This window comes from Epinephelus lanceolatus, chromosome 22 (genome assembly GCF_041903045.1).
Source record: "Epinephelus lanceolatus isolate andai-2023 chromosome 22, ASM4190304v1, whole genome shotgun sequence".
In the NCBI taxonomy this organism is placed as follows: domain Eukaryota; kingdom Metazoa; phylum Chordata; class Actinopteri; order Perciformes; family Serranidae; genus Epinephelus; species Epinephelus lanceolatus.
The window spans coordinates 1,093,662-1,119,119 of NC_135755.1; the positions used below are offsets into that span (position 1 = coordinate 1,093,662).

General features: G+C 42.5%; 3 protein-coding genes across 6 annotated transcripts; 1 reads left to right on the forward strand and 2 right to left on the reverse strand.

The window, feature by feature from the left end:
- Positions 1-169: 169 nt before the first annotated feature.
- On the forward strand, positions 170-10,767 carry LOC117246488 (low affinity immunoglobulin gamma Fc region receptor III-A-like). Of its 2 annotated transcripts, XM_033610420.2 has the most exons (12): positions 170-244; positions 4,360-4,422; positions 6,138-6,383; positions 6,502-6,747; positions 7,625-7,798; positions 7,903-7,947; positions 8,117-8,191; positions 8,369-8,443; positions 8,900-8,971; positions 9,552-9,608; positions 9,953-9,989; positions 10,101-10,767. In XM_033610420.2, the coding sequence occupies exons 1-11, from the start codon at positions 214-216 to the stop codon at positions 9,979-9,981; spliced, it is 1,113 nt and encodes a 370-aa protein (XP_033466311.2). In that variant the 5' UTR covers positions 170-213; the 3' UTR covers positions 9,982-9,989; positions 10,101-10,767. The 2 variants fall into 2 exon arrangements, with proteins under 2 accessions (XP_033466311.2, XP_078020363.1); XM_078164237.1 differs by having other exon boundaries at positions 9,953-10,767.
- Positions 10,768-12,413: 1,646 nt separating this feature from the next.
- On the reverse strand, positions 12,414-17,121 carry LOC117245755 (butyrophilin subfamily 2 member A2-like). 2 transcript variants are annotated; one of them, XM_078164607.1, is made up of 7 exons: positions 16,584-17,121; positions 16,358-16,430; positions 16,138-16,268; positions 15,720-16,046; positions 13,712-13,993; positions 13,500-13,622; positions 12,414-13,210 (listed from the first exon to the last, which is right to left on the reverse strand). In XM_078164607.1, exons 4-7 carry the CDS (start codon positions 15,943-15,945, stop codon positions 12,999-13,001), a joined length of 843 nt encoding a protein of 280 aa, XP_078020733.1. In that variant the 5' UTR covers positions 15,946-16,046; positions 16,138-16,268; positions 16,358-16,430; positions 16,584-17,121; the 3' UTR covers positions 12,414-12,998. The 2 variants fall into 2 exon arrangements, with proteins under 2 accessions (XP_078020733.1, XP_078020734.1); XM_078164608.1 differs by lacking the exon at positions 16,358-16,430.
- A 2,036-nt stretch (positions 17,122-19,157) lies between these two features.
- Positions 19,158-25,270, reverse strand: LOC117246405 (CD276 antigen homolog). 2 transcript variants are annotated; one of them, XM_033610270.2, is made up of 6 exons: positions 25,241-25,270; positions 23,367-23,458; positions 21,597-21,935; positions 21,221-21,508; positions 21,013-21,135; positions 19,158-20,634 (listed from the first exon to the last, which is right to left on the reverse strand). In XM_033610270.2, the coding sequence occupies exons 2-6, from the start codon at positions 23,455-23,457 to the stop codon at positions 20,144-20,146; spliced, it is 1,332 nt and encodes a 443-aa protein (XP_033466161.2). In that variant the 5' UTR covers position 23,458; positions 25,241-25,270; the 3' UTR covers positions 19,158-20,143. The 2 variants fall into 2 exon arrangements, with proteins under 2 accessions (XP_033466161.2, XP_078020679.1); XM_078164553.1 differs by lacking the exon at positions 25,241-25,270 and having other exon boundaries at positions 23,367-23,678.
- Between the last annotated feature and the right edge of the window lie 188 nt (positions 25,271-25,458).

Consider the following 25,458-nt stretch of genomic DNA (forward strand, 5'->3'; position numbering starts at 1 on the left):
AACTGAATGTTTTTATCTTTCTTTGTCATTCAGCTTTTTATTTGCGCTCCGAAACACAGCCGCTCTGAAGCTGATCAGAGCAGCTGAGACCTCAAAGACACTTTAAAGTGCTGTGGCCTCCTCTGCACAGGAACAGGAAGTGCTTCACCTTCAGCTACATCATATTTAGCTGCTCTTCTGTTCTGATGATCAGACAGTCAGCGAGGAGACATCATGCAGGTCACAGCGCTGTGCGTCGCACTGAGTGAGTACTGAGTCTGTCTCCAATAACTGCTCTCAGATCTGATCAGACTGATGTATGAGTGAGCAGTATCACTCTGTAGTGTGACACGTGACAGTTAGTGATGGTCCAGTTTGACCTTTATCCTCTACTCAAGTTTTTTTGTGTTTGACTCTGGCCTCATTATTTACTGGGCTGTTTACATGTTGTCATGTTCATCAGGAGCAGACAGAAGCTGTACATATAGAGACGTGTGTGTAACTGTACATATAGAGACGTGTGTGTGACTGTACATATAGAGACATGTGTGTGTAACTGTACATATAGAGACGTGTGTGTGACTGTACATATATACATGTGTGTGTAACTGTACATATAGAGACATGTGTGTAACTGTACATATAGAGACGTGTGTGTAACTGTACATATAGAGACGTGTGTGTGACTGTACATATAGACATGTGTGTGTAACTGTACATATAGAGACATGTGTGTAACTGTACATATAGAGACATGTGTGTGTGACTGTACATATAGAGACATGTGTGTAACTGTACATATAGAGACGTGTGTGTAACTGTACATATAGAGACATGTGTGTAACTGTACATATAGAGACATGTGTGTGTGACTGTACATATAGAGACATGTGTGTAACTGTACATATAGAGACATGTGTGTGTAACTGTACATATAGAGACATGTGTGTAACTGTACATATAGAGACGTGTGTGTAACTGTACATATAGAGACGTGTGTGTAACTGTACATATAGAGACGTGTGTGTGACTGTACATATAGAGACGTGTGTAACTGTACATATAGAGACGTGTGTGTGACTGTACATATAGAGACATGTGTGTAACTGTACATATAGAGACATGTGTGTAACTGTACATATAGAGACATGTGTGTAACTGTACATATAGAGACGTGTGTGTGTGACTGTACATATAGAGACATGTGTGTAACTGTACATATAGAGACGTGTGTGTAACTGTACATATAGAGACATGTGTGTAACTGTACATATAGAGACGTGTGTGTAACTGTACATATAGAGACGTGTGTGTAACTGTACATATAGAGACATGTGTGTAACTGTACATATAGAGACGTGTGTGTAACTGTACATATAGAGACGTGTGTGTGACTGTACATATAGACATGTGTGTGTAACTGTACATATAGAGACATGTGTGTAACTGTACATATAGAGACATGTGTGTGTGACTGTACATATAGAGACATGTGTGTGTAACTGTACATATAGAGACATGTGTGTGTGACTGTACATATAGAGACATGTGTGTGTAACTGTACATATAGAGACATGTGTGTAACTGTACATATAGAGACACGTGTGTGACTGTACATATAGAGACATGTGTGTGTGACTGTACATATAGAGACATGTGTGTGTGACTGTACATATAGAGACATGTGTGTAACTGTACATATAGAGACACGTGTGTGACTGTACATATAGAGACATGTGTGTGTGACTGTACATATAGAGACATGTGTGTAACTGTACATATAGAGACATGTGTGTGACTGTACATATAGAGACGTGTGTGTAACTGTACATATAGAGACACGTGTGTGTAACTGTACATATAGAGACATGTGTGTGTGACTGTACATATAGAGACATGTGTGTAACTGTACATATAGAGACACGTGTGTGACTGTACATATAGAGACACGTGTGTGTAACTGTACATATAGAGACACGTGTGTGTAACTGTACATATAGAGACGTGTGTGTAACTGTACATATAGTGACATGTGTGTAACTGTACATATAGAGACATGTGTGTGACTGTACATATAGAGACATGTGTGTAACTGTACATATAGAGACATGTGTAACTGTACATATAGAGACGTGTGTGTGACTGTACATATAGAGACACATGTGTGGAACTGTACATATAGAGACATGTGTGTGTAACTGTACATATAGAGACATGTGTGTAACTGTACATATAGAGACATGTGTGTGTGACTGTACATATAGACATGTGTGTGTAACTGTACATATAGAGACATGTGTGTGTGACTGTACATATAGAGACACGTGTGTGTAACTGTACATATAGAGACGTGTGTGTGTAACTGTACATATAGAGACATGTGTGTGTAACTGTACATATAGAGACATGTGTGTGTAACTGTACATATAGAGACATGTGTGTGTAACTGTACATGTAGAGACATGTGTGTAACTGTACATATAGAGACATGTGTGTAACTGTACATATAGAGACATGTGTGTGTAACTGTACATGTAGAGACATGTGTGTAACTGTACATATAGAGACATGTGTGTGTGACTGTACATATAGAGATGTGTGTGTAACTGTACATATAGAGACACGTGTGTGTAACTGTACATATAGAGACATGTGTAACTGTACATATAGAGACATGTGTGTGTGTGACTGTACATATAGAGACATGTGTGTGTAACTGTACATATAGAGACGTGTGTGTGACTGTACATATAGAGACATGTGTGTAACTGTACATATAGAGACATGTGTGTGTAACTGTACATATAGAGACACGTGTGTGACTGTACATATAGAGACATGTGTGTGTAACTGTACATATAGAGACACGTGTGTGTAACTGTACATATAGAGACACGTGTGTGTAACTGTACATATAGAGACATGTGTGTAACTGTACATATAGAGACATGTGTGTAACTGTACATATAGAGACACGTGTGTGTAACTGTACATATAGAGACACGTGTGTGTGACTGTACATATAGAGACATGTGTGTGACTGTACATATAGAGACATGTGTGTAACTGTACATATAGAGACATGTGTGTGTGACTGTACATATAGAGACATGTGTGTGTAACTGTACATATAGAGACATGTGTGTGTAACTGTACATATAGAGACATGTGTGTGACTGTACATATAGAGACATGTGTGTGTAACTGTACATATAGAGACATGTGTGTGTACCTGTACATATAGAGACATGTGTGTGACTGTACATATAGAGACATGTGTGTAACTGTACATATAGAGACATGTGTGTGTAACTGTACATATAGAGACGTGTGTGTGACTGTACATATAGAGACATGTGTGTGTAACTGTACATATAGAGACGTGTGTGTGACTGTACATATAGAGACATGTGTGTAACTGTACATATAGAGACATGTGTGTGTAACTGTACATATAGAGACACGTGTGTGACTGTACATATAGAGACATGTGTGTGTAACTGTACATATAGAGACACGTGTGTGTAACTGTACATATAGAGACATGTGTGTGTAACTGTACATATAGAGACACGTGTGTGTAACTGTACATATAGAGACATGTGTGTGTAACTGTACATATAGAGACACGTGTGTGTAACTGTACATATAGAGACATGTGTGTGTAACTGTACATATAGAGACACGTGTGTGACTGTACATATAGAGACATGTGTGTGTAACTGTACATATAGAGACATGTGTGTGACTGTACATATAGAGACACGTGTGTGACTGTACATATAGAGACATGTGTGTGTAACTGTACATATAGAGACATGTGTGTGTAACTGTACATATAGAGACATGTGTGTGACTGTACATATAGAGACACGTGTGTGTAACTGTACATATAGAGACATGTGTGTGTATCTGTACATATAGAGACATGTGTGTGTGACTGTACATATAGAGACACGTGTGTGTAACTGTACATATAGAGACACGTGTGTGTGACTGTACATATAGAGACATGTGTGTGTGACTGTACATATAGAGACATGTGTGTAACTGTACATATAGAGACATGTGTGTGTGACTGTACATATAAAGACATGTGTGTGTGACTGTACATATAGAGACATGTGTGTGTAACTGTACATATAGAGACACGTGTGTGTGACTGTACATATAGAGACATGTGTGTGTGACTGTACATATAGAGACATGTGTGTAACTGTACATATAGAGACATGTGTGTGTGACTGTACATATAAAGACATGTGTGTGTGACTGTACATATAGAGACATGTGTGTAACTGTACATATAGAGACATGTGTGTGTAACTGTACATATAGACATGTGTGTGTGACACTCTACTGTCCTCTTTGTCTCTCCAGTGTTGAATGTGATGTTGCTGCTCACTGATGAAGGGCAGAGCAGCTCCAGTGTTCACAGATCTGGTGAGTTCAGCTTCATTAATTGGCTTCATTAGCATGTAAGTGTGATCAGGGTTAGAAAACAGCGTCATGGTTTGAATCAACATTCATACAGGAAGTGAACATCAGCCTCTTGATTGAAAGTCCAGGGTTTGTTGGAGCCATCTACCCTCCTGCCCAAACTATAAGGACCTTCTAGCTTCTTATATAACGTCCTGCTGCGTTATGAACTGACGCCATACGTCTGCATATCCATCCTGTTGTCATTCACCAAACACTGCTGCCGTGTCAGTGATGTTAGCATCAGACATCGACACCAGAAGCCTCCTTTCTTGGCGGCATGATACCCCACCGGGCGCCGTCATTGTATAATGCGGCCAGACAGAGCCTTTCACGGTGTTTTGACATGTCACCAGTCAGCTGAACAGCGTCAGTTCATAACATGGTCAGACAGCACCTGTGGTGGCGTGACACATGGTGGACAGCAGAAACATGCTGGTAATGACATGATACAAGGAGCAGCAAAGTCCCTATGGGGCAGGTGGTGGATGATCCACCAAACCCTGGACTTTTACTCTGGAGCTTGGTGTCTGCTTCCTGTGTGAATGCAGAGCCAAACAATAGGCCCGTTTCCATCGCAGGAACTTCGGGGTAATTTTACGGGGGTGCGTGTCTCCACCGCAGGGACCACGCCCAAAGGACAGAGTTCTGGAACTTTTACAGGGGCTAAACAAGTCCCTGCCTCAGAGTAGGTACTCAGAACGGCCCTAGCCTCGCGTCACCAGGCTCTTCACGTACGGCGAAGAGCCTGGTTTCCATTCACTCTGAATTTTGTCTGGATTCTGGTTCCGGTCTAGAGAGCGGATCCGGAATTCACCAAATTCACCAAAGTAAAACTTTAAATTCTGGCGCACCATCGCTTTACAATAAAAGAAAAGGTTAATTAATGGCTTGGGGCTTTTCTTGTAAATTATATTCTTTCAATTAAAAAGTTTCACCACATTTTTATTAGCTTGGTGCTTTTATTTTGACAGAAAGACGCATCCATCGAATTCTGGATCCTGTCTCTCTCACCCTGGTTCTGGTTCCTTACCAAAACGACCCCAGACTAGAACAGCCCCGAAAAACTCCTGGGTGGGGCTTAGAGTTTACTTGGTGCTGATTGGATATACTCAAGGCGCTTTCAACAGAAAGCGACTTTAGCGTTCTTTGCCGTGTCACCCCGGTCAAAATGGTCGTGCAACAATTACGTCACATTCAGAGCCCGGTAACTTTACAGGAACCTTCCTCCTACTCCGCTCTCTCAGCGGTTGAGAGGGCCGAGCGAGAGGACGTTCCTGTGAAGTTCCTGCCCCCCAAATAGTACCAGGAACTTCTTCAGTGGAAAACACGACAGGTTTTGTTGTGTGTTGGTCACTAACAGTGGTCTACAGCTTGGCCGGCGTCTTGCCGCGGCAACACACCATCCACCATCCCCTCCACCTCCAGACGACAAAGTCAGATCATATTCTACGTCACTTTAGAAACGTTGATATGACACCACCACAGTGCCAACACTTTGCTCTGGTGACCGGGCTGGATAATGCTCAGGTTGTTATCTGGACAGTTTGAGTCTCTGTGAGACATGTTGTATGTTACAGCTGAACTCCTTCACTGGCAGTGATGGGAGAATACCAGTTACCAAGGATTAAAGACTGGAAGAGATCTTTAACTCTTCTTCTTCTTCTTCTCTGTGACAGATGCATGTGTTCTTCACGTGGACCCAAACAGACTGCAGTTCTTTGAGTATGACTCCATCTCATTCAAGTGTCGGGGGTTTCACGGCTCATCAGAATGGAGAGTGATGAGAAAGGTTTCCTCAAATGTTTCTCAGTGGGACTCTGGATTCTTAAACATCACACCTGCCTTTGAAACACACAGTGGAGAGTACTGGTGTGAAAATGCAGAGGGAGACAGGAGCAACGCTGTCAACATCACCGTCACTGGTACGTTCAACACACACTGACTCCAGCAACATTTCTGCTCTTCAAGAAAACACAGTGTGGCTGAAAGCTCCAGAATAAAGCAGGTGAAGGTTGTTGCACTTTATTTCTTGTTGTCCAGCTGGTGATGTGATCCTGGAGAGTCCTGCTCTGCCTGTGATGGAACGACAGGCCGTCACTCTGCGCTGCAGAAGAAAGATGACATCGTCCAGCTCTGCAGCTGACTTCTATAGAGACGGCCTCTTCAGTAAGACTGGATATACGGGCCGGATGACCATCAGCAATGTCTCCAGGTCCAATGAAGGACTCTACAGGTGTCACATCTCTGGAGCTGGAGGATCAGCAGAGAGCTGGCTGGCTGTCACAGGTGAGATTGTTGTCATTTTAATATCTCAACACGTTCTCAGCCCAAGTCGTCACATATGGCCACTCTGTCGATGCAGGCACCTTCCAGCTTCTTATATTACGTTTCCAACTGAAGCCATCCAGCAGCGCATCATACCAACATGACCAGCACCGTCTGGACACCTTATGAACCTACCATCTGTCTGCACATCATACGGTGGCGGTGTACCATGAAAGGTTCCATGCAGCCACGTTATACACTGACGCCGCCTCGCAGTGTATTGTGCCGCAGCAAGACGTAGCTGGTGTCTGTGTCTGTCAAGTTTGTGTTGGGTTCAGCCTCAATGCCTGAACTCCACCCGGCACAGACAACAACAGAGAACACAGGACAGCTGCACTCATTTCAGTTTGAGCATTAGGCTGATGACCTCAAAGAGAGAAACATAAATCATGTCAGTTAATTCAACCAATTAATCCACATAATGTCAATCAAATTATTAATGCTGGCCGAACATGTTCAACACATGTCATCAGTCTGTGAGATCATGAGTTTGCAGGTGTAAAGTTAAGGTTTCGGCTCGTGGTGATAGAGGGAGGGTCACTGGGACAGCTGTGTTAGCCACTCTGTGAAGCTCTACTGTGGCACTTTGGTGCTTTCAGCTAAATGCTCACATCATGCTAACATGCTAACATGCTAACAGCTACAGATGTCTTCGCAGTTCATCTGATATTTGTTGATTTAACTCAGTCTGGACCAGAGACTAGTTCTCCATCCCAGAAACCATGCAGCATTTATCACTAACGTTTGGTTGTCGTCACCAGGAGCCAAACAGAGCAACATTTGTTCCCTGAAACATTGACAATCAGTACGACTAATCCATCTTTCCTCCTGTTCACAGCATACATCCCTCCTGCACCTCAAGACACAACCCCTCAGCATCAGGAGATACCTCCTCATCCTCGGCACCATGGCTCCATTCAGCTCTCCGTCCCGTTACCGGCTGTTTTCACCGTCACGTGTGTGGCTGCGCTGCTGTTAGCTGTGGGGCTGCTTCAGTGTCGCAAACGCAAAGGTACAGTCCACACCTGATGATTTGTGCCAATGCAGGAAGTAGTGTGTCAGTAAAAGTACAGCTGTCCTATCAGTTCTCATATTCTGCCTCTATGTTCCATGCAGTTGCATGCTTTTCCTCTGAGGCACCAACAACAGGATTAAACCCTGGTAAGTTTAAAACAAAGCATCTATACTGCAGTAAGTTAATCAGCCTTTTGTCCTGACTATGGTTCTTTCCAGTCATGTGTCCAGGCCCAGAGGCTGACTGTGTCTCAGGCCAACTGTGTCTGCTACAGCTGTTGAAATATGTCTTTGTCCTTGTTGTTTTTTGCTCCAGTCAGTGAACGTGCCCTCGTAGCTGAGCCACACATGGATATATATGCTAATATCACACGGCCGAAGAAGAATAGAGGTACGTCTCTGACTTATTCTGAGTTATTAAACTTGTTTTTGCTAAACTGATGTTGAGCACAAGTGTCTCTCAGCTGCACAGATATGTGCAGTGTTGAGGGGGTGTAGGGTAGGGTGACTACTACATAACTCTCCTGTTGAAATATATGATTATTCTTGTTGTTTCTATCTGTTCCAGTTAGTGGACACGCCCATGTAGCTGACCCACCCATGGCTCTATATGCTAATATCCCACGGCGCAAGAAGAAAAGAAGTACGTCTCTGACTGATTCTCATTTTACTTTCATTACACGTGATTTGTGACTAAACAAAGCTGAGTGTAAGTGTTTGTCTGCTGCACACTTAAACCTGCAGCTGTGGTTTTGCATGATGTGCTTTGTGACCAAATTAAGTTCGGCTGTCGCATGGCTGAAATGTTTTCACATGCGTTTTTTATTAGATCAGTGAGATGTCTTAGAAAGTGTTCATGTCACAGTGAACGATTGAGATTCACATGACATAGTGAGAACATTACGGCACTAATGGCTGCGCTTCTTTGGATTACATTGTGTGTATAAACGTGGCTGTCATCAGCAAAGTATTGATGAAATATACAGCTAAGTATATGGACGTATGTTACCGTGTCTCAGCCAGAAGAAATGAAGTATCAACCCAACTTAATAGTTCACAGTTCATAGTTTTGTGTTGAAATTTTTTGTTGATATTTCAGTTCGTCCTGAGGCAAACGTGGCTGATCAAAATGGGACGTGTGCTGTTGTCACAACGAAGAAGAAGGCGAGAGGTACTTTACACTGTTATATTTACTTTGCATTAATAACAGACGACTGCCAGTGGAGCACAAACCACATCAAATCAGTGATGAGAAATGTCGCTCAGTTGAAATACCTGAACAAGACGAAACATTTGTTCAGTGAATCTTCAACTGAAGCCACTCTGTGAGTAATAATGATCACCATCAGCAGTTTAAATGTGAGAGCATCTTCATACTGACAGCGTGAGTGACTATATTTAAGAGAGCGCGATGAAACAGTGAAACCACATCGTTCCCTCTGATCGCTGTGTTCACACGTCTGAAGATGTTTATGAGAACAGAGCTGTGGCAGCTTTTTAATAGATTAGCTGTGGTCAACTACTGACGCTTTAACTGCAGTAAGGATCAGTCTGACATCATGATCTGTAACTTTACATCAGGGGGACATTAATATCATAACTATATCAGGACCTATGTGACGAGTATTACTTTTGTTTTTAACTAAGTTTAAACTTGACTACCAACAGATGACAACTACTCTGCCTGATACAAAGGTTTGTCTATTAATATTTACAGTTTGTTTGTTTTTTGCTTCTATTCATTATCTCAGGTTCTGGGGAGGCACGTGCAGCTCCTACAAACAAAGCAAAACGGAGCAAGGAGAGAGGTATTTTACTTTGAATTGTGATTAATCATTACACAAATAATTTAGAAAGGTCAACTTAATATGTCATGTTACAAATATTCATTCTGTGTTCATGAACATTTCTACCTCAGGAGATATTTTTTCACTAAGGTTAATTTAATTTGATTAGTAAATTGTCAATTTAAGCCAGCTGCTTTTATGAGCCATGACTTTTGATGGTTTAATATTTTCAAACTACTAGCCGTGATAGAAAAAAAACATTTGTTAGGATAATATGTTGTGTTGAATCATATAAACATTTCATTATGTTTTGGTTTTTATTATATTGAAACCTGTAGCCTCTGTATTTCCTGTGTCTTGTCCAGGTCACAGAAAAGTGGAAACACCTGACTGAAGGACGGAGTGAGCACTGTTTCATAGTGTGCATAAGATGGAGAAATGCAACTATCATTTGGGCTTCTACAGTAATATGTAACTTTTTCAATGACTGTGTACGTTTTTCCTTGTTTTAAGATACTTGTGACGAAACCATCCCGCACATAACCAACCTCCAGGAGGAGGGGGATGATGTGACGGAGCGACTCTTTCACTGACTGTGGGCAGTCCCCGCTCCCTTTCTGTCTTCACCGAGTCATTAAACATAATAATTAAAATAGTTTTCCCTCTTTCCCTCTGTTTCATTCATATCCATACATTCACACAGTCCTTGTATCACTCACCTTACGGAGTATGTTGCATATTCATCCTGCTGGTGCCAGCCATCTGAGTTTGGTTGGCGAAACAGGGCGTAACATTTTGTTGTGTTAAATAGTCAGTTCTCGCACCTTTGATGATCATGTGACCTGCATTATTATGTTTCTTTTTTGTTAAAGGGAAATTTGGGTTTATTTCAACCTGTCTCCTATCGTCCTAAATTTGTTTCAAGTCACTAGTGACATAAAAATAATAGTTAGCATGTTAGCCGTTAGCCTAGATACAGCCGGGGCGCATAGTAGCGTCAGACCTGTTAAAACGTAATTGAACGGGCAACCTTCAAGTGCAAAGTTAGTCCACTAAACAAGCTTTTTCTCCACAAAGACCGCCTCATATCATTAGGATAAATGTCAGAGAGCATATAGAAAACCACATGTAAACGTGTTGTCTTACCTCACCGGTGTGCTGCCATGTTTGTTTACCATCTAGCTCTGCTTTCCAAAGCGCGGCTGAAATATATCTGGCGAGCTCTAGATAAAGCCCAGCTGGATACTACTCCAGGTGGAGGTGTCTCGTCCTCGGTCACATCCAGACCTTGAAAATAAGGCTGCAACCGGTCCCATTCCTTGCAACAGAGGCATTCCTCTTCTGTGGGCACTGGGGCACAGCATTCACAGGTACACCACCAATCTCCAGAGCTACGCAGCCTTGCAGCAGCCATTCCTCCTCTCTCAGCCTCTACCTGTTGCGCCTCTCTCTCTCTCCTCCTCCGTTCTTCAATTTCACGAAGCTCTTCGTCAGTGTATTCTGGCTCAAATAAATAAGGGCGGCCATCAAACTCTGCAAAATCAAATTCCTCCTCTACAAAGTCAAAGTCTGGCAAAAAGTCAGCCATTATTCTATAAATCTTTCATAAAATAAATGAATGAACTTTTCAGGCTACTGTCCGGTTCTGCCTTCCAGCTGTTGCTGCTTGTTCTCGCGATATTTCGGCCGCGCTTTGGAAAGCAGAGCTAAATGGTAAACAAACATGGCAGCACAACATGCTAACTATTATTTTTATGTCACTAGTGACTTGAAACAAATTTAGGACGATAGGAGACAGTTCGAAATAAACCGAAATTTCCCTTTAAGTTAACTTGTAACTTGGGTTGGGGTAAATTGTGTTTTTGATTAGTCAATATGCTGATTGTGTTTTTCTTATGTGAATAATATGCCTAGTGGGAGAGGCAACTGGTTTAAAGGAGGCTGCTCTGGCCCTGGATGAGTCAGTGTTGTTGTGGTTGCAGACGAGGTCACACCTGCTGGACCTCCAGAATGTGTGCTGGAACCTGTGTTTTTGAAAAGGTATTTTGAGTTATTGAAGAACTCTCTTTTTGGGACATCTTGACCTTTTGTAAAGAGTTTTTTTTTTGTTTTGTTTTTCCCTGTCTGATTTGCATCCTTTTTTTTTAACTTTCTGGTAAATATCACTGTGTGCACTTTGGGAGGCCGGCATTATAAACCACACCATCACAATATTTTTCTGACTACACCTGTGTTTTAGGAGTTTTGAAATAGAACCCCACGACAGTTTAGCAAAAATGTTCCATGCTGTCATGATGCTTTTGGTTTGTATTTTTCTGGTTGTGTAGTTTGTGGTGTGCTAATTGCTTCAGTAAAAGCTTTGCAAAATGTACAGATCAAATATATCAGCTGTAAATTACATATTGTTGTGTCAGATTTTTCCAGATTTTTCTGAGAAATCCTGTAGGAAAATGAGTTAAAAAGCATTTGAAAATCAAATTGTAATTGGAAGCATTTTGCGTCCACTGGTGTGGTTCTCAATCATCATCATCATCATCATCATCATCATCATCATCATCATCATCACCATCTATCTGAGTGTCCACTGAGTCCATTTTTTAAAGGGGGTGGTTTTGCATAATGAAACAGTTTGACCACAGTGATCATGTGCTGTTCACACACTGCTGCAGCCTCTCACTGTGGTGTAAACTCAGCCTGACCTGAGGCAGACACACTGTACCCACAATGAGACGGTAAGATAATCATCCTGTAATGTGATGCCTTGTTGGAGTTCATATATTCCCCATTATATATTTATAAGATGTAGAATCAGTGCAGGGTCACACATCCAAGTTATTCCATTTTATTTCACCATAATTATTTAGTGTCAAAAAGAGAGAGATGCATGAAACCTCACAGGTACAGTGTGTTCAGTAAATAACCTCGAGTGTGAGATCAGTTATAGCTCCATGCTTCCCTCCAGCGGCTAACCAGTGTTTGGAGAAATAGAATAAATTCATACACATGCTGTGGAAACATCATGAACAAAACATACCACCTATTGCAACAGCCAATCCTGAAGCTCTCAAGCAACAACAATCTGTTCAGTCAAGCTTTTGTTCAGTTATTCCTTATCAATCAAATAAGCACTCACTCAGGGACCAGGGCAGACCACTGTGGCTTGATACAGAACAACAAAAAATTAAGAGAAATACGTTAATTAATCTCTGACGATGGCAAGGCAAAAATGTATTTACTTAACATTTTAAGACATTTTAAGTTTCACAAAAAAATGATACAGAAGTGTTGCACACTTCTTAAAACCTTGTCCATTGTGTCAGAATTATTAATACTATTATTATCATTATTATTATTATCATTGGTGTCACATTGTGCAGCTTGTCTTTAGTAAGGAAAAGTCACAGTCGTACTTCACAATAAAAAAACAGTCAGAATATTGATATATGTTTTCAGATTGTCTCTGGAGGTCTCCAGCTCTGTCTTCTCTTCCATCAGTGCTCTAATCACATGTTCCATGTCTTTCTTTTCCTCTAACTTTTCCTCTATCAAATCCTTCGTGTTGAGGAGCTGCTCTCCTTCTGCTGCTCCATCTACAGATTTATTGTCACCGTGCTTCTTGTTTTCTGTAAACACAGGAAGGAAACTGTTGAAGAGAAAATCCAAACTACTGTCGTTCTGCAGCGTTAAACAGAACAGAGCGACTTCAAGGAGACACAAAGTACAGCAGAGAAATGATGCTAAATATTAAACTGAACTCTGAGGTAAAAGCTGGTGATAAAATAATAACCTGAACAAACATGTTCATTAAACCTGTTCATTTATTATTTAACACATATCCTCATATATTATCTCAGGAACTCTGGGAGGAGCTAGTTAGTGACATTTAGATTCAGGTAACGTGACTCTTACGACCTTTGTTTTGTCTCCGTTTCCCCAAAACAAGGAGAGCTGCACAGATGCAGGAGAGCGGGACGCAAACAGACAAGATGATGATGACACGCACAGCAGCAGAAGACGGGGCTGCGAAGACGTCCTCTGAAATGAAGACACACAGGACGTTATATTCAGGTGCAGGCAGAATTCAGCTGTTCAAAGCTCACAAAGTCAGTAAGACAGTTCCTCACCTGAAACTGTGATGTGTGTCTCTGTGGTGTGGTTGATGTTCCTCTGCTGGACTCTACAGGTGAAGCTGTTGCCGTGTCTCTTCTCCACAGTCACTCTGCTGCTGACAGTATAGAGGTCATCAGGACCTCTGACTGTCTCTGGAGGTCCAGCAGAGACGAGGTTTCCCTCACCGTCCAGCCACAACACCTCAGGCTCTGGATACCAGCCTGCAGACTCACACTGCAGATCCACTTTGTCACTGACTCTGTTGACACTCACTATGACAGGTGAGGAGACGGCACCTGAGCAGAGGGAAGGTGGGCATTGAGTTAAGAGTTGTCACAGACGAGATGAGTTAGTACAGACGCTTCAAAGTCCAGAGTGTGATGATGCCTCGCTGGAGAACCTCGGTGATCCAACACAGTCGCTGAGATTCCTCTTTATATTTCTCATTAACATGTCTAGTAAATAATGAGGGGACACAAGTATTGGTAGGGAAACAAACAGATATTCAAGGGCATCTCTAATTATGGCCAACTGTGGTGTGGACATGAGGCTCGTGCTCGTGCTCGTGCTCGTGCGCCCGGCGCCACAATGATCTAGATTTCTAAATCAGAATCAGGTGTATGCACGGCTCCATCAGTCTGACGAAGAGAATCTGCATGCATACATCTGTCTTTGTACGTACGCACAGTTTGAGTCATGAATCTACTGAAGAAAACTGAAGCTGTGTTGTCTTGTTGTGAGTCTAAACATCCCATCAGGGTTTTGTGATAAACACCGTTGTTCTTGTCAAACTCAAACTCAAATTAAAGCTGTGAGCAGTGTTGGGCGGGACCTCGGACTCTCGCTGTTTCGGCCTCCAGCTCACGCAGACAGTGCAAATTATTCGTAAGAGTCAAAATGTTGAGAAAATTAGCAATGTCAAGAGAACGCAAGGTCATTTTTGGGTCATTTTTGGCAATAGAGGGACTTTATATTACAGTATGTTACAATATGTATTTAACAGTCAAAATCACAAAAGCAGCAACAGTATTATCAGTAATAAAGGCTGTGTGTGTGTGTGTGTGTGTGGGAGATGGAAAACACTGATATATAATGTATGTACCTGTGGCAGCATTTGAGAGTTGGAATGGAGTCTGTAGCACAAAGTATGGAGACGCTATAAGGCTCGACAAAGCCCAATGATTGGTCCCTTTTTCCATTCATTTCTTATGGGACAGCTTTCAAAGATGTCACGTCAACTTTAAGAGCCCATAAAATCCAAACCGTTTGAGTAATGACAAAGTTATTCAGAGGTGTTGTTCAGCAGGGGTTGAGCTGTTGTGTGTGCAAGTTTGAAGCCGATACAATAAACGGTCTAGGAGGAGATATTTTTTGAAAAAGAACATTTTTGAGGCAAAATCTTACTGTGAAAGGTCAAATAGCTCACTTCCTGTTTGGTTTAGATCAGGGGTGTCAGTGTGCGATTTGTAGGTCTTGATGAGACGAACAAGCCAGTTTTGGTTTGATCTTTCTACGACATTCCTACGGGCTGCAGCAGCCATTTTCGTGTGTCTAGGTGGGGCTAGAGAGGCCATTTTGGCACTTTAGAGGTTATTTTTTTAATTTTATCAAATTTTTCGCCAGTCCTGACAAGCGTGCCAATTTTGGAGAGTGTTTGAGCATGTTTAGGGGGTCAAATTTGGGTTCAAAGAGGCGGCGGGAGAAAGAAGTCTCACTCTAACTGGATATCTGTTGTAAAGCTGTGACCTGTGTCTGAAGATCCTGGAGAATAATATGAAATAGTTCAAACACACTGATGGTGATATTAGCATAGCACTGGAGTTAGCAGTCGACAGTTAGCATGTTAAAATGCTAATGCTACTATGCTACGTTCAATGCTAAAATTATTGAGAGCATGTTAAGATTTAACATTATAATGCTCACAATGATTTTAATGTGCACAACTGGAAGAATGAGAGTCACACCTAGAAAACAATGATGATGATCAAACAAACAAACAACAAACATGTGTGCACCACTTACCAACAACGAGCTGAACAAAAGTGTCTCCATGTAACAACGGGAAGAAACATCTGTATGTTCCTGCGTCAGAGAGTTTCAGTGAAACGTTTCCGTCCTTCAGCCGGTTGATGGACGCTGACGTTCTTCCCTCGTACGCCGGGTTTTGTTTCTCCAGCAGGTCCTGACCTCCACGTCTCACATGGACAAACCTGGGTTTCAGGTCAGGTCGTGTCCACTCCATGGACATCGAAACAGCATCCGCAGCTGGCTCCAGGTGACACGGCAAGATGACGTCATCACCAGTTACTGCAACTACAGGCTTAGATGGACCAATCAGGAGAGGCTGACCTGAGAATACATGTATGGTTTCACAGCAAGAACTAACTGAATGAGTTATGACATCATCACGTTCTTATCGACATATCTGTGTGTGAGTCACCTTCAGAGCAGCATGGCAGCAGCAGCAGCAGCAGCAGGACGACGGCGTGACAGAAAACTACGACTGCTGAAGCTGAGCTGGAGGCCAAAGTGGCGTCTGTCCTTCAGGTGAAACATGTTGGAGCTCTGTAACTGGAGAGAAATCACCTGTTACCAGCTGCTCTCCAGGATGATGATATGAAGGTGAATGAAAGCTTCTGATGTGAAGACCAGCTGCTTACTCTGCATTTATGCTCAGGAGGAGGAGGAGAAGGAAAAAGGAGGCGGTCGCTGCCTTCACTGGTTCACACTCTCCTGCGTCAGTCGTCAGTAGAAACACTCACAGATATGTAAATAAAAGTGTTCAAACCTGCTGTGGTGTTTTCCTGCTCTGAGCTGCTGCTCAAATGAACAAGAGTGGACTTTACCCCTGTGATAAACAGAGCATCACATCTAATGATAACTCACCTGTTCAGTGGTGGCTGTGCTGCAGCTGAGCGCCATGAGCGTCCTCTAACAGCAACAGGTTTATCTCGATGAACTCCAGACCTGATCTCAGTGATAAACTCATAAAGCCACATTACACTGACTGCTGTTGCAGCACATAAACATGTCAGCCAGTGTAAATATGAAACAGGATCCTCACAGCCATAAACCGTGTCTCACCTGTGTCTGATGAGTCTCCACAGGTCCAACCTGCAGGTTTCACACAGCAGCTTCACCACGTTAAAGGTCCCTGACACACCGACACGACCGTCGACTGTTGATGGGGGCGGCAGAGGTCAAGCAGGTCGTCCATGAATCGACCAGCAGTTGTGAATGTGACTCGTAGTGTAAAGACGCTAAACAAGAGCAGGTCCATTTACCATTTGAGCCATGTTTATTGACCCTCTTGGTGCCTGGACGGTGGGCGTGTCCTTAGATCAGCTGGTGACTGAAGGTGAGCTGAGCCACATCGTCACCATCTTTTAAATCCCACCTTAAAAATTCCTTTTATAGAAAAAACATTTATGAACATTGAATATATTTCTCAGTGCTATCGTCCTTCTGTGATCGTTTAATATGACTGTTCAACCTGCACTTTGTCTCCCAGGGTTTATGTATTTTATTACCATTGTTGTTTATTGTTTTATTGCTGCTGAGAAAGAAATCAGTCTGATTGTCAGTTCAGCTCAGCTCTGCTGTGGAGAGTTATTTCCTCTCACACAGGTGCAGACAGACATGCTAGTTGGCCATTGGCTGCAGTTTTCATGGTGTGTTCAGGTGCAACTTTTTGGCCGAGACACAGGAGACGTCACAAACTACACGAGGTGATTTTGCCCAGCAGGACCTGCTCCTGGATCAACATCCCATCATGCTCCTCCCAAATCCTGTTGTGCATCATAACCCATCGTGGAGCTATATGGAGCATTAACGCTGAATGCTGATTGGCTATCAACAGAGCTACAGAACAGACTGACACTAATATTCATCGTGTCTCAAACTAAAGTGTCGAGCTGGAACAACAACCAGATCAACTTTTCCTTTTTCATTTTTATTAAAACAGTGTTTTCATAACTGAGACAAAGCACGTAGAATAACTTCACACCATATTTAAATTCTCACAATAAAACAGCATAAATGTAAAGACATTGTTGATCGTGAAAAATGTGGTACAAAAAATGTAATATCCTGAAATACAATCAGTAGAAATAGTGTTTAAAGAACGAGTAAAATCATATATACATACATATATATACATACAGCATATATATAATTCACACAGTTACATTGTTCAGTGAAAAAATCAAACCATTAAAAATAAAAACACATCACAATAACATATTTACGAAAACAGTGACAGAAGAAATTATGATTTTATATCATCAAAAAGAAGCTTTGCAAATGTTTGTTCGTCTCGACTGAACGTGAGCTCTTGTTTTGAGGATCTTCCTGAAGGCGACACATCCAAACACCAACATGCCCATTTTCCATTTTTAATTTCTTTTTCTCCTCACAGGTCATAGAATCAGGGAGAACGATCCTCACCTTTAATACCATTTATTTGAGGAATTTCAGTCAGGATTTAGAGTGCATCATAGCACTGAGACAGCACTAGTTAAAATTACAAATGACCTTCTGATTGCTTCAGACAAAGGACTCGTCTCTGTACTTGTTTTATTAGATCTTAGTGCGGCGTTTGACACAATTGACCATCAAATTCTACTGCAGAGACTGGATCACTTAATTGGCCTAAAAGGTTCTGCACTAAGCTGGTTTAAATCTTATTTATCTGATCGTTTTCAGTTTGTTGACGTTCATAATGAATCATCCTTACGTACCAAAGTTTGTTTTGGAGTTCCGCAAGGTTCTGTGCTCGGACCAATCCTATTTACTCTATATATGCTTCCTTTAGGTAACATCATTAGAAATCACTCTATAAATTTCCATTGTTATGCGGATGATACTCAGTTGTATTTATCGATGAAGCCAGAAGAAAGTAATCAATTAACTAAACTCCATAACTGCCTTAAAGACATAAAAACTTGGATGAGCACCAATTTCCTGATGTTAAATTCAGACAAAACTGAAGTTATTGTTCTTGGCCCCAAACAACTCAGAGACTCTTTATCTGATGACATAGTTTCTCTAGATGGCATTGCTCTGGCCTCTAGCACTACCGTAAGAAACCTCGGAGTAACATTTGATCAAGATTTGTCTTTTAATTCTCATTTAAAACAAACCTCACCGACTGCATTTTTTCATCTGCGTAATATTGTGAAAATTAGGCCTATCCTGACCTGAAAAGATGCAGAAAAATTGGTCCACGCTTTTGTTACCTCAAGGCTGGATTACTGTAACTCTCTATTATCAGGTAGCTCTAGTAAGTCCTTAAAAACTCTCCAACTAATTCAGAATGCAGCAGCACGTGTACTAACAGGAACTAAGAAACGAGATCATATTTCTCCTGTTTTAGCTTCTCTGCACTGGCTCCCTGTAAAATCCAGAATTGAATTTAAAATCCTACTGTTAACTTATAAAGCTCTAAATGGTCAAGCTCCGTCATATCTTAGAGAGCTCATAGTGCCATATTATCCCACCAGAACACTGCGCTCTGAGAACGCAGGGTTACTCGTGGTCCCTAAAGTCTCCAAAAGTAGATCAGGAGCCAGAGCCTTCAGCTATCAGGCTCCTCTCCTGTGGAATCATCTTCCTGAGGCAGACACCGTCTCCACATTTAAGACTAGACTTAAGACTTTCCTCTTTGATAAAGCTTATAGTTAGGGCTGGCTCAGGCTTGCCCTGTACCAGCCCCTAGTTAGGCTGACTTAGGCCTAGTCTGCCGGAGGACCCCCTATAATACACCGGGCACCTTATAGTGATAAGGATAGTGGACAGCGTGACGTGTGTGGTTGTGCTGCTGCCGTGGTCCTGCCAGATGCCTCCTGCTGCTGCTGCCATTATTAGTCATTAGTCATATTTCTACTGTTATTATACACATATGATTATTGTCACACATGTATACTGTCAGATATTAATACATACTTTCAACATATTGTACCACAGTAGCCAGAACTATAACTATAATATTACTTTCATACAGATTACTGTTAATTTATTATGTTGATCTGTTCTGTACGACATCTATTGCACGTCTGTCCGTCCTGGAAGAGGGATCCCTCCTCAATTGCTCTTCCTGAGGTTTCTACTGTTTTTTCCCCGTTAAAGGGTTTTTTGGGGAGTTTTTCCTGATCAGCTGTGAGGGTCATAAGGACAGAGGGATGTCGTATGCTGTAAAGCCCTGTGAGGCAAATTGTGATTTGTGATATTGGGCTTTATAAATAAAATTGATTGATTGATTGATTGATTGATTGATTGATTGACGTCTTCTGTCACTGTGTCTCCTGTTGAATACAGTGACTCTGATGTCAGGATGAGTTTCAGTCAGAGCTGTCTCTACATGACATAAATGTTTTGTCACAGGAGCCTTTGATTAACTGCAGTCAGGCTGAGAGGACTGACTCTCTGTATGTGTGTGTGTCACCTCTCTATCCGACCTCTCCGACTGATGTTTGACCTGGAGCTCCTCTCTCTGTCTCCTCAAGTCGTTTCTTCATTTGCTCAATCTGTTTTTCTACCTTCTTCTTCCACTCTGTTATTCTCTGGATCATGTCCTCTGTTTTCTCAAGTTTCTCTTTAGTTCTCTGTAGAGATTCCTTATATTCTAGATTTTTATTGTCCAGTTCCACATTGTTCTGTGAAAGAAGTAACTTTTTCTCTTGTTTCTTCACATCAAAGTGTTTCTCTAATTTATCGAGTTTCTTCTCGTTCTTCTTCTTCTCCTCCTCCACCTTCACCAGCTCAGTTTTCAGTTTGTCTCTGGAGGTCTCCAGCTCTGTCTTCTCTTCCATCAGTGCTCTAATCACATGTTCCATGTCTTTCTTTTCCTCTAACTTTTCATCTATCAAATCCTTCGTGCTGGGGAGCTGCTCTCCTTCTGCTGCTCCATCTACAGTTTCATTGTCACAGTGCTTGTTTTCTGTAAACACAGGAAGGAAACTGTTCATTAAGAGTTGAAACCTGCTGTATTTATGACTTTAACATGACAGAGAGGCACAACAAAGACCTTGTGGTCAAACTAAAACACGAGTAAAGGTGAGTAAATCCAAAACAACTACACAACATGACAAACCGTCCACAGAGAGACACAAAGAGAGGCTGAACAAGTATAAAGTTTGTGTGTCTCGCTCCTGTGTCGGAGAGGTGTGAGGGCCTGGGGCCCATTGGCTCCTGGTGTTGGTAATGCAGTGACTTCAGCATGAACTCAATTACTCCTGGGAACACCTCTGCTACAACAGTCTGTGCATGATGATGGTAAATGACATTAAGAAATAAGATGATCAAATTTATAACTCACGGCCGTTGTTTTGTCTCAGTTTCCCCAAAACAAGGAGAGCTGCACAGATGCAGGAGAACACGACGCAAACAGACGAGATGATGATGACACGCACAGTGCAAGATGGGACCTCTAAGATGTCCTCTGAAATGAAGACACACAGGACGTTATATTCATATGCAGGCAGAATTCAGCTGTTCGGACCAAACAAAGTCAGCTGTAATCTCACCTGTGATCTGAAGATTTATTTCTCTGGTCTGGTTGATGTTCCTCTGCTGGACTCTACAGGTGAAGCTGTTGCCGTGTCTCTTCTCCACAGTCACTCTGCTGCTGACAGTATAGAGGTCATCAGGACCTCTGACTGTCTCTGGAGGTCCAGCAGAGAGGAGGTTTCCCTCACGGTCCAGCCACAGCACCTCAGGCTCTGGATACCAGCCTGCAGATTTACACTCCAACACCACTCTGCTGCCGGCTCTGTCCATCTCTGCTATGATGACAGCCGGAGAGGAAAACGCACCTGATAACGAGAGAGAGGACAATAACTATCAGTCGTATCAGTTTTGATCTACTGAACTGAAATTCAAAGGAAGCTGACGTCCACTCACCGACAATAAGCTCGGCCGTAGAGGTCCCCAGGTTTGGAATGTGGCACCTGTACTTTCCCTCATCAGAGAGTCTCACTTTGGACAGCTTCAGTGAAATGTCTCCCTGCCTCAGTTTGTCAGTGGACAGTGATGTCCTCCCCAGGTAGGACGGGTTCTGATCCTGCAAGAGCGCCACACCGTCACGCCTTACGTTGACAAACCTGGGGTTCAGGTCCAGTCTGGCCCACTCCAGCGTCTTTGCAACAACATCAGCAGCAGGCTCCAGGTGACATGGCAAAACGACATCATCTCCAACCATCGCCAGTATTGGCTTAGAAGGGCCAATCATCTGAGAAGCACCTGAGGAAGACACAGGGCTATGTTTAACTGCTGCCTATCTCCCCTCCCCAGTGTCACAAGACAAAATTAATGTTGGTCATCTACTGTTTAAAGTTGGTGTTGGGATGAAGCCAAAATATTCTTGGTGGCTAAAGTAGTTTATGGTTCTGTGGGTGACCCACCTACCGAAGGAAGCAGCAAGAAGCAGCAGGAGGCAACAAGAAGGAAGCAAGAAGCAGCAGGAGGCAGCAAGAAGGAAGCAAGAAGCAGCAGGAAGCAGCAGGAAGTAGCAGAAAGGAAGCAAGAAGCAGCAGGAAGGAAGCAAGAAGCAGCAGGAAGCAGCAGGAAGGAAGCAAGAAGCAGCAGGAAGTAGCAGGAAGGAAGCAAGAAGCAGCAGGAAGTAGCAGGAAGGAAGCAAGAAGCAGCAGGAAGCGGCAGGAAGGAAGCAAGAAACAGCAGGAAGGAAGCAAGAAGCAGCAGGAAGTAGCAAGAAGCAGCAGCAGGAAGGAAGCAAGAAGCAGCAGGAAGTAGCAGGAAGGAAGCAAGAAGCAGCAGGAAGGAAGCAAGAAGCAGCAGTAAGCAGCAGGAAGGAAGCAAGAAGCAGCAGGAAGTAGCAGGAAGGAAGCAAGAAGCAGCAGAAAGCAGCAGGAAGGAATCAAGAAGCAGCAGAAAGCAGCGAGAAGGAAGCAAGAAGCAGCAGGAAGTAGCAGGAAGGAAGCAAGAAGCAGCAGGAAGTAGCAGGAAGGACGCAGGAAGCAGCAGGAAGGAAGCAAGAAGCAGCAGCAGAAAGCAGCAGCAGAAAGCAGCAGTTTGTGTGAGCAGCGTCTGTAGCTTCGTGTCTCAGTGTTTTTCATTCAGATTCATTTCCTGTTTTATTTTGTTAGTCTCATTTCAGATCCCCACTTCCTGTCCTGGTGTGTTTCCCGCCTCTGAGATTGTCGGCCCTGCCCTGGTGTGTTGCACCTGTGTTGCACCTGTGTTGCACCTGTGCCCAGTTGTCCTCACCTCTCGTGTGTATGCAGCCTGAGTACTTCCTGCTCCCTCTGCCACTTTATTTTTGTACCCTTTCCTTCGCTTGTGTTTCTTGACCTCGCCTTTTGGATTGTTGCCAGGTGAACACTTCTGTTTTCACAACTCAGCTGTGTTTTTGAGTCATGAAGCGATCTGGAGCTTAGCAGGGATCTTTCCCAGGTGCCTCGTCATCCTCCACCCTCCACCCCCTCATGACAAAGTCGGCTCATATACTACGTCACTGTAGGAACACTGATGTGATGCCTATGAAACATGGAAATGTATCTGTGGAGTGCAGAAACGTACGATGCCGACGTTTTCCTCTGCAGACTGCTCTGTCTGTAACGTGTGGCTCCACTTAGGATTAACTTCACCATGTCCTTTATCTTTAGCTCCAGGTGTGTGTGTGTGTGTGTGTGTGTGTGTGTGTGTGTCACGTACCTTCACAGCTGTGTGTCAGAAGGAGAAAAACCAAAGCACTAACGGCACTGAGATGAGACACGGAGACTCGTCCACTCCACTGGTGAAACATCCTGAAAACAGCCATAAACAAGTAAATTAAAAACATTTAGTTTTGTGTAAAACACTTGACAGTTTGTTTCTTTCACTCAAACATGAGGTGATTTTTCAGCAGTCTTAAAGCTGAAGGCTGATGGTTCACCGTCAGTGGTCTGGACCTGAGGAGCCTCAAATGTTTTATGTCTATAACAGATTTCATCCCCACAGCGTGTCATAGCAGATTTTAATTTGAATTAATGTCACTATGGCATGAAGAGAACGCTTCAGGTTGTCACGAAGTCAAGCAGAATTAAAATAAAAAATTACAAATTAAGACGAGTTCAATGAACTAAAGGTGATTTGATTTGATTTGATTTGAAATGATGTAACGGTCGACTCTGACAGCTGCTCAGAAACAAAAACTCTGTCACATCCTGATAAGAATTTCAAAAACTCTTCTAACTAGAAAAGGCCTCAGAGAGTGCAGACGTTAAACGTTAGGTTATCGCTAACATTTGGCTAACTTTCACTAACCGCTAACATTTATCAGTCGCCAACGTTATGTGCATGACCAAAACATCAAGTTGTGAGGCAGTTTTAATCAACAGCAGCTTGTTGTACATACCGTGTCATTGAGTCAGGAAGGGCTCATCTCTATGTTTCCCGGGTTCTATGTTCCTTGCTCAACTAAAAAGGGTTCTATGTTTCTCACTTGGTTGAGTGGGGAACATAAAACCTGGGAAACATAGATACGCTCCCGTCAGGAAAACCCCCATTCAGTCAGATGATAGACTTTATGTATTCCTGACGGGAGCGTATGTATGTTTCCCAGGTTCTATGTTTCCCAGGTTCTATGTTCCCCACTTAACCCTGCAAAAAAGGTTCTATGTTTCCTGGGAAGCAGGGAACATAGAGCCCTTTTTGGTTGACCGGGAACCATAGAACCCGGGAAACACAGGGATGACCCCTTCCTGACGAGCCCAAGTAGGCCTACTCGCCACTGCCATCTGGTGGCACACGTCTGGTCATGGAATGAGTCTATTCTAAACCTCGGTGAATACAAAGTGCTGTTTAGCGCTATTTTATTATTGTATCCACTTTGCTTCAACCGATCACCTCCAAATTTATTATCATCTGTTCCTTGTCCTATTATCCACTTTTCCTGAAAATTTCATCAAAATCTATTTTGAACTTTTTGAGTTATTTTGCAGACAGACAAACAAACAGACAAACAAACAGACCAATGCTGGCAAAAACATAACCTAATAATAAACATTAAATACTGTCAAAGTTTTACATAATAATAATAATAATAATTCAATAGATCATTTTCTCAAACGACCATTTTTGTCTAGAGACATGATTTGTTCAAAATGTCCTGAGAAATAACTCACACTAAACATGTTAGCTAACGAATGAGAACGCTTCAAGAACACAACTAGAGACACACACTGAATGAATGAATAAAGTTAATCTAATCTAATCTAATGCAGTGTAAGTGTAGAAGACATAAACGTGCACCAATCAGTAACTTTAACAGATTCTGTCTCTGAGAACAGGGCGACACATGTGAGCCCTCAACCTGCCTGTTGCCCCCAACCCACCGTTACTGTTTCCTCTGACCTCACACCAGTCCCCCTGCGTCACACTGCCTGCCGGTGCATTTGTCTAAGTCTTTTAAAAGATGTCCCTACAGCTGTTTCACCTGCACACACTTGACTGTAGATGTCACTGTAAAAGTCACCTTATGAATGAAGATAAAATGTTTCTAAAATCAGGAACTAAAACACATATTTCTCATTTAATGAGCTCCATACCTGTAGTTGGTCTCAAGGAACGCCTCGGCCGCACAGATACAATGATTGTGGACTCTGACCCTGGCTGAGCGCTTATACTGTGCGTATGGGCGTGTTTGCAGTCATATCTGGGAATGTGCTTCCTTACAGGTCATAAACACAGTCACAATGCAGAGAGTCAGTTTTTATTCTGGCAAAGAACTCAATGACAAATCTGCCTTTTCTTTTTAATTTAGACT

Bases quoted from the DNA above. Each gene is read 5' to 3' on its own strand.
- LOC117246405 (XM_078164553.1), bottom strand. From the start codon at position 23,493: ATGTTTTTAATTTACTTGTTTATGGCTGTTTTCAGGATGTTTCACCAG. The intron at 21,936-23,366 runs GTACGTGACACA...TGTCTTCCTCAG, and splicing joins TCTGACACACAGCTGTGAAG to GTGCTTCTCAGATGATTGGC. The intron at 21,136-21,220 runs GTGAGATTACAG...TCTTCATTTCAG, and splicing joins AATAAATCTTCAGATCACAG to AGGACATCTTAGAGGTCCCA.
- LOC117245755 (XM_078164608.1), bottom strand. From the start codon at position 15,945: ATGTCCATGGAGTGGACACGACCTGACCTGAAACCCAGGTTTGTCCAT. The intron at 13,994-15,719 runs GTAAGTGGTGCA...CCCTCTGCTCAG, and splicing joins TTTTGTTCAGCTCGTTGTTG to GTGCCGTCTCCTCACCTGTC. The intron at 13,623-13,711 runs GTGAGGAACTGT...TCTTCATTTCAG, and splicing joins GACACACATCACAGTTTCAG to AGGACGTCTTCGCAGCCCCG.
- LOC117246488 (XM_078164237.1), top strand. From the start codon at position 214: ATGCAGGTCACAGCGCTGTGCGTCGCACTGA. The intron at 8,444-8,899 runs GTACGTCTCTGA...TTGATATTTCAG, and splicing joins ACGGCGCAAGAAGAAAAGAA to TTCGTCCTGAGGCAAACGTG. The intron at 8,972-9,551 runs GTACTTTACACT...TCATTATCTCAG, and splicing joins AACGAAGAAGAAGGCGAGAG to GTTCTGGGGAGGCACGTGCA.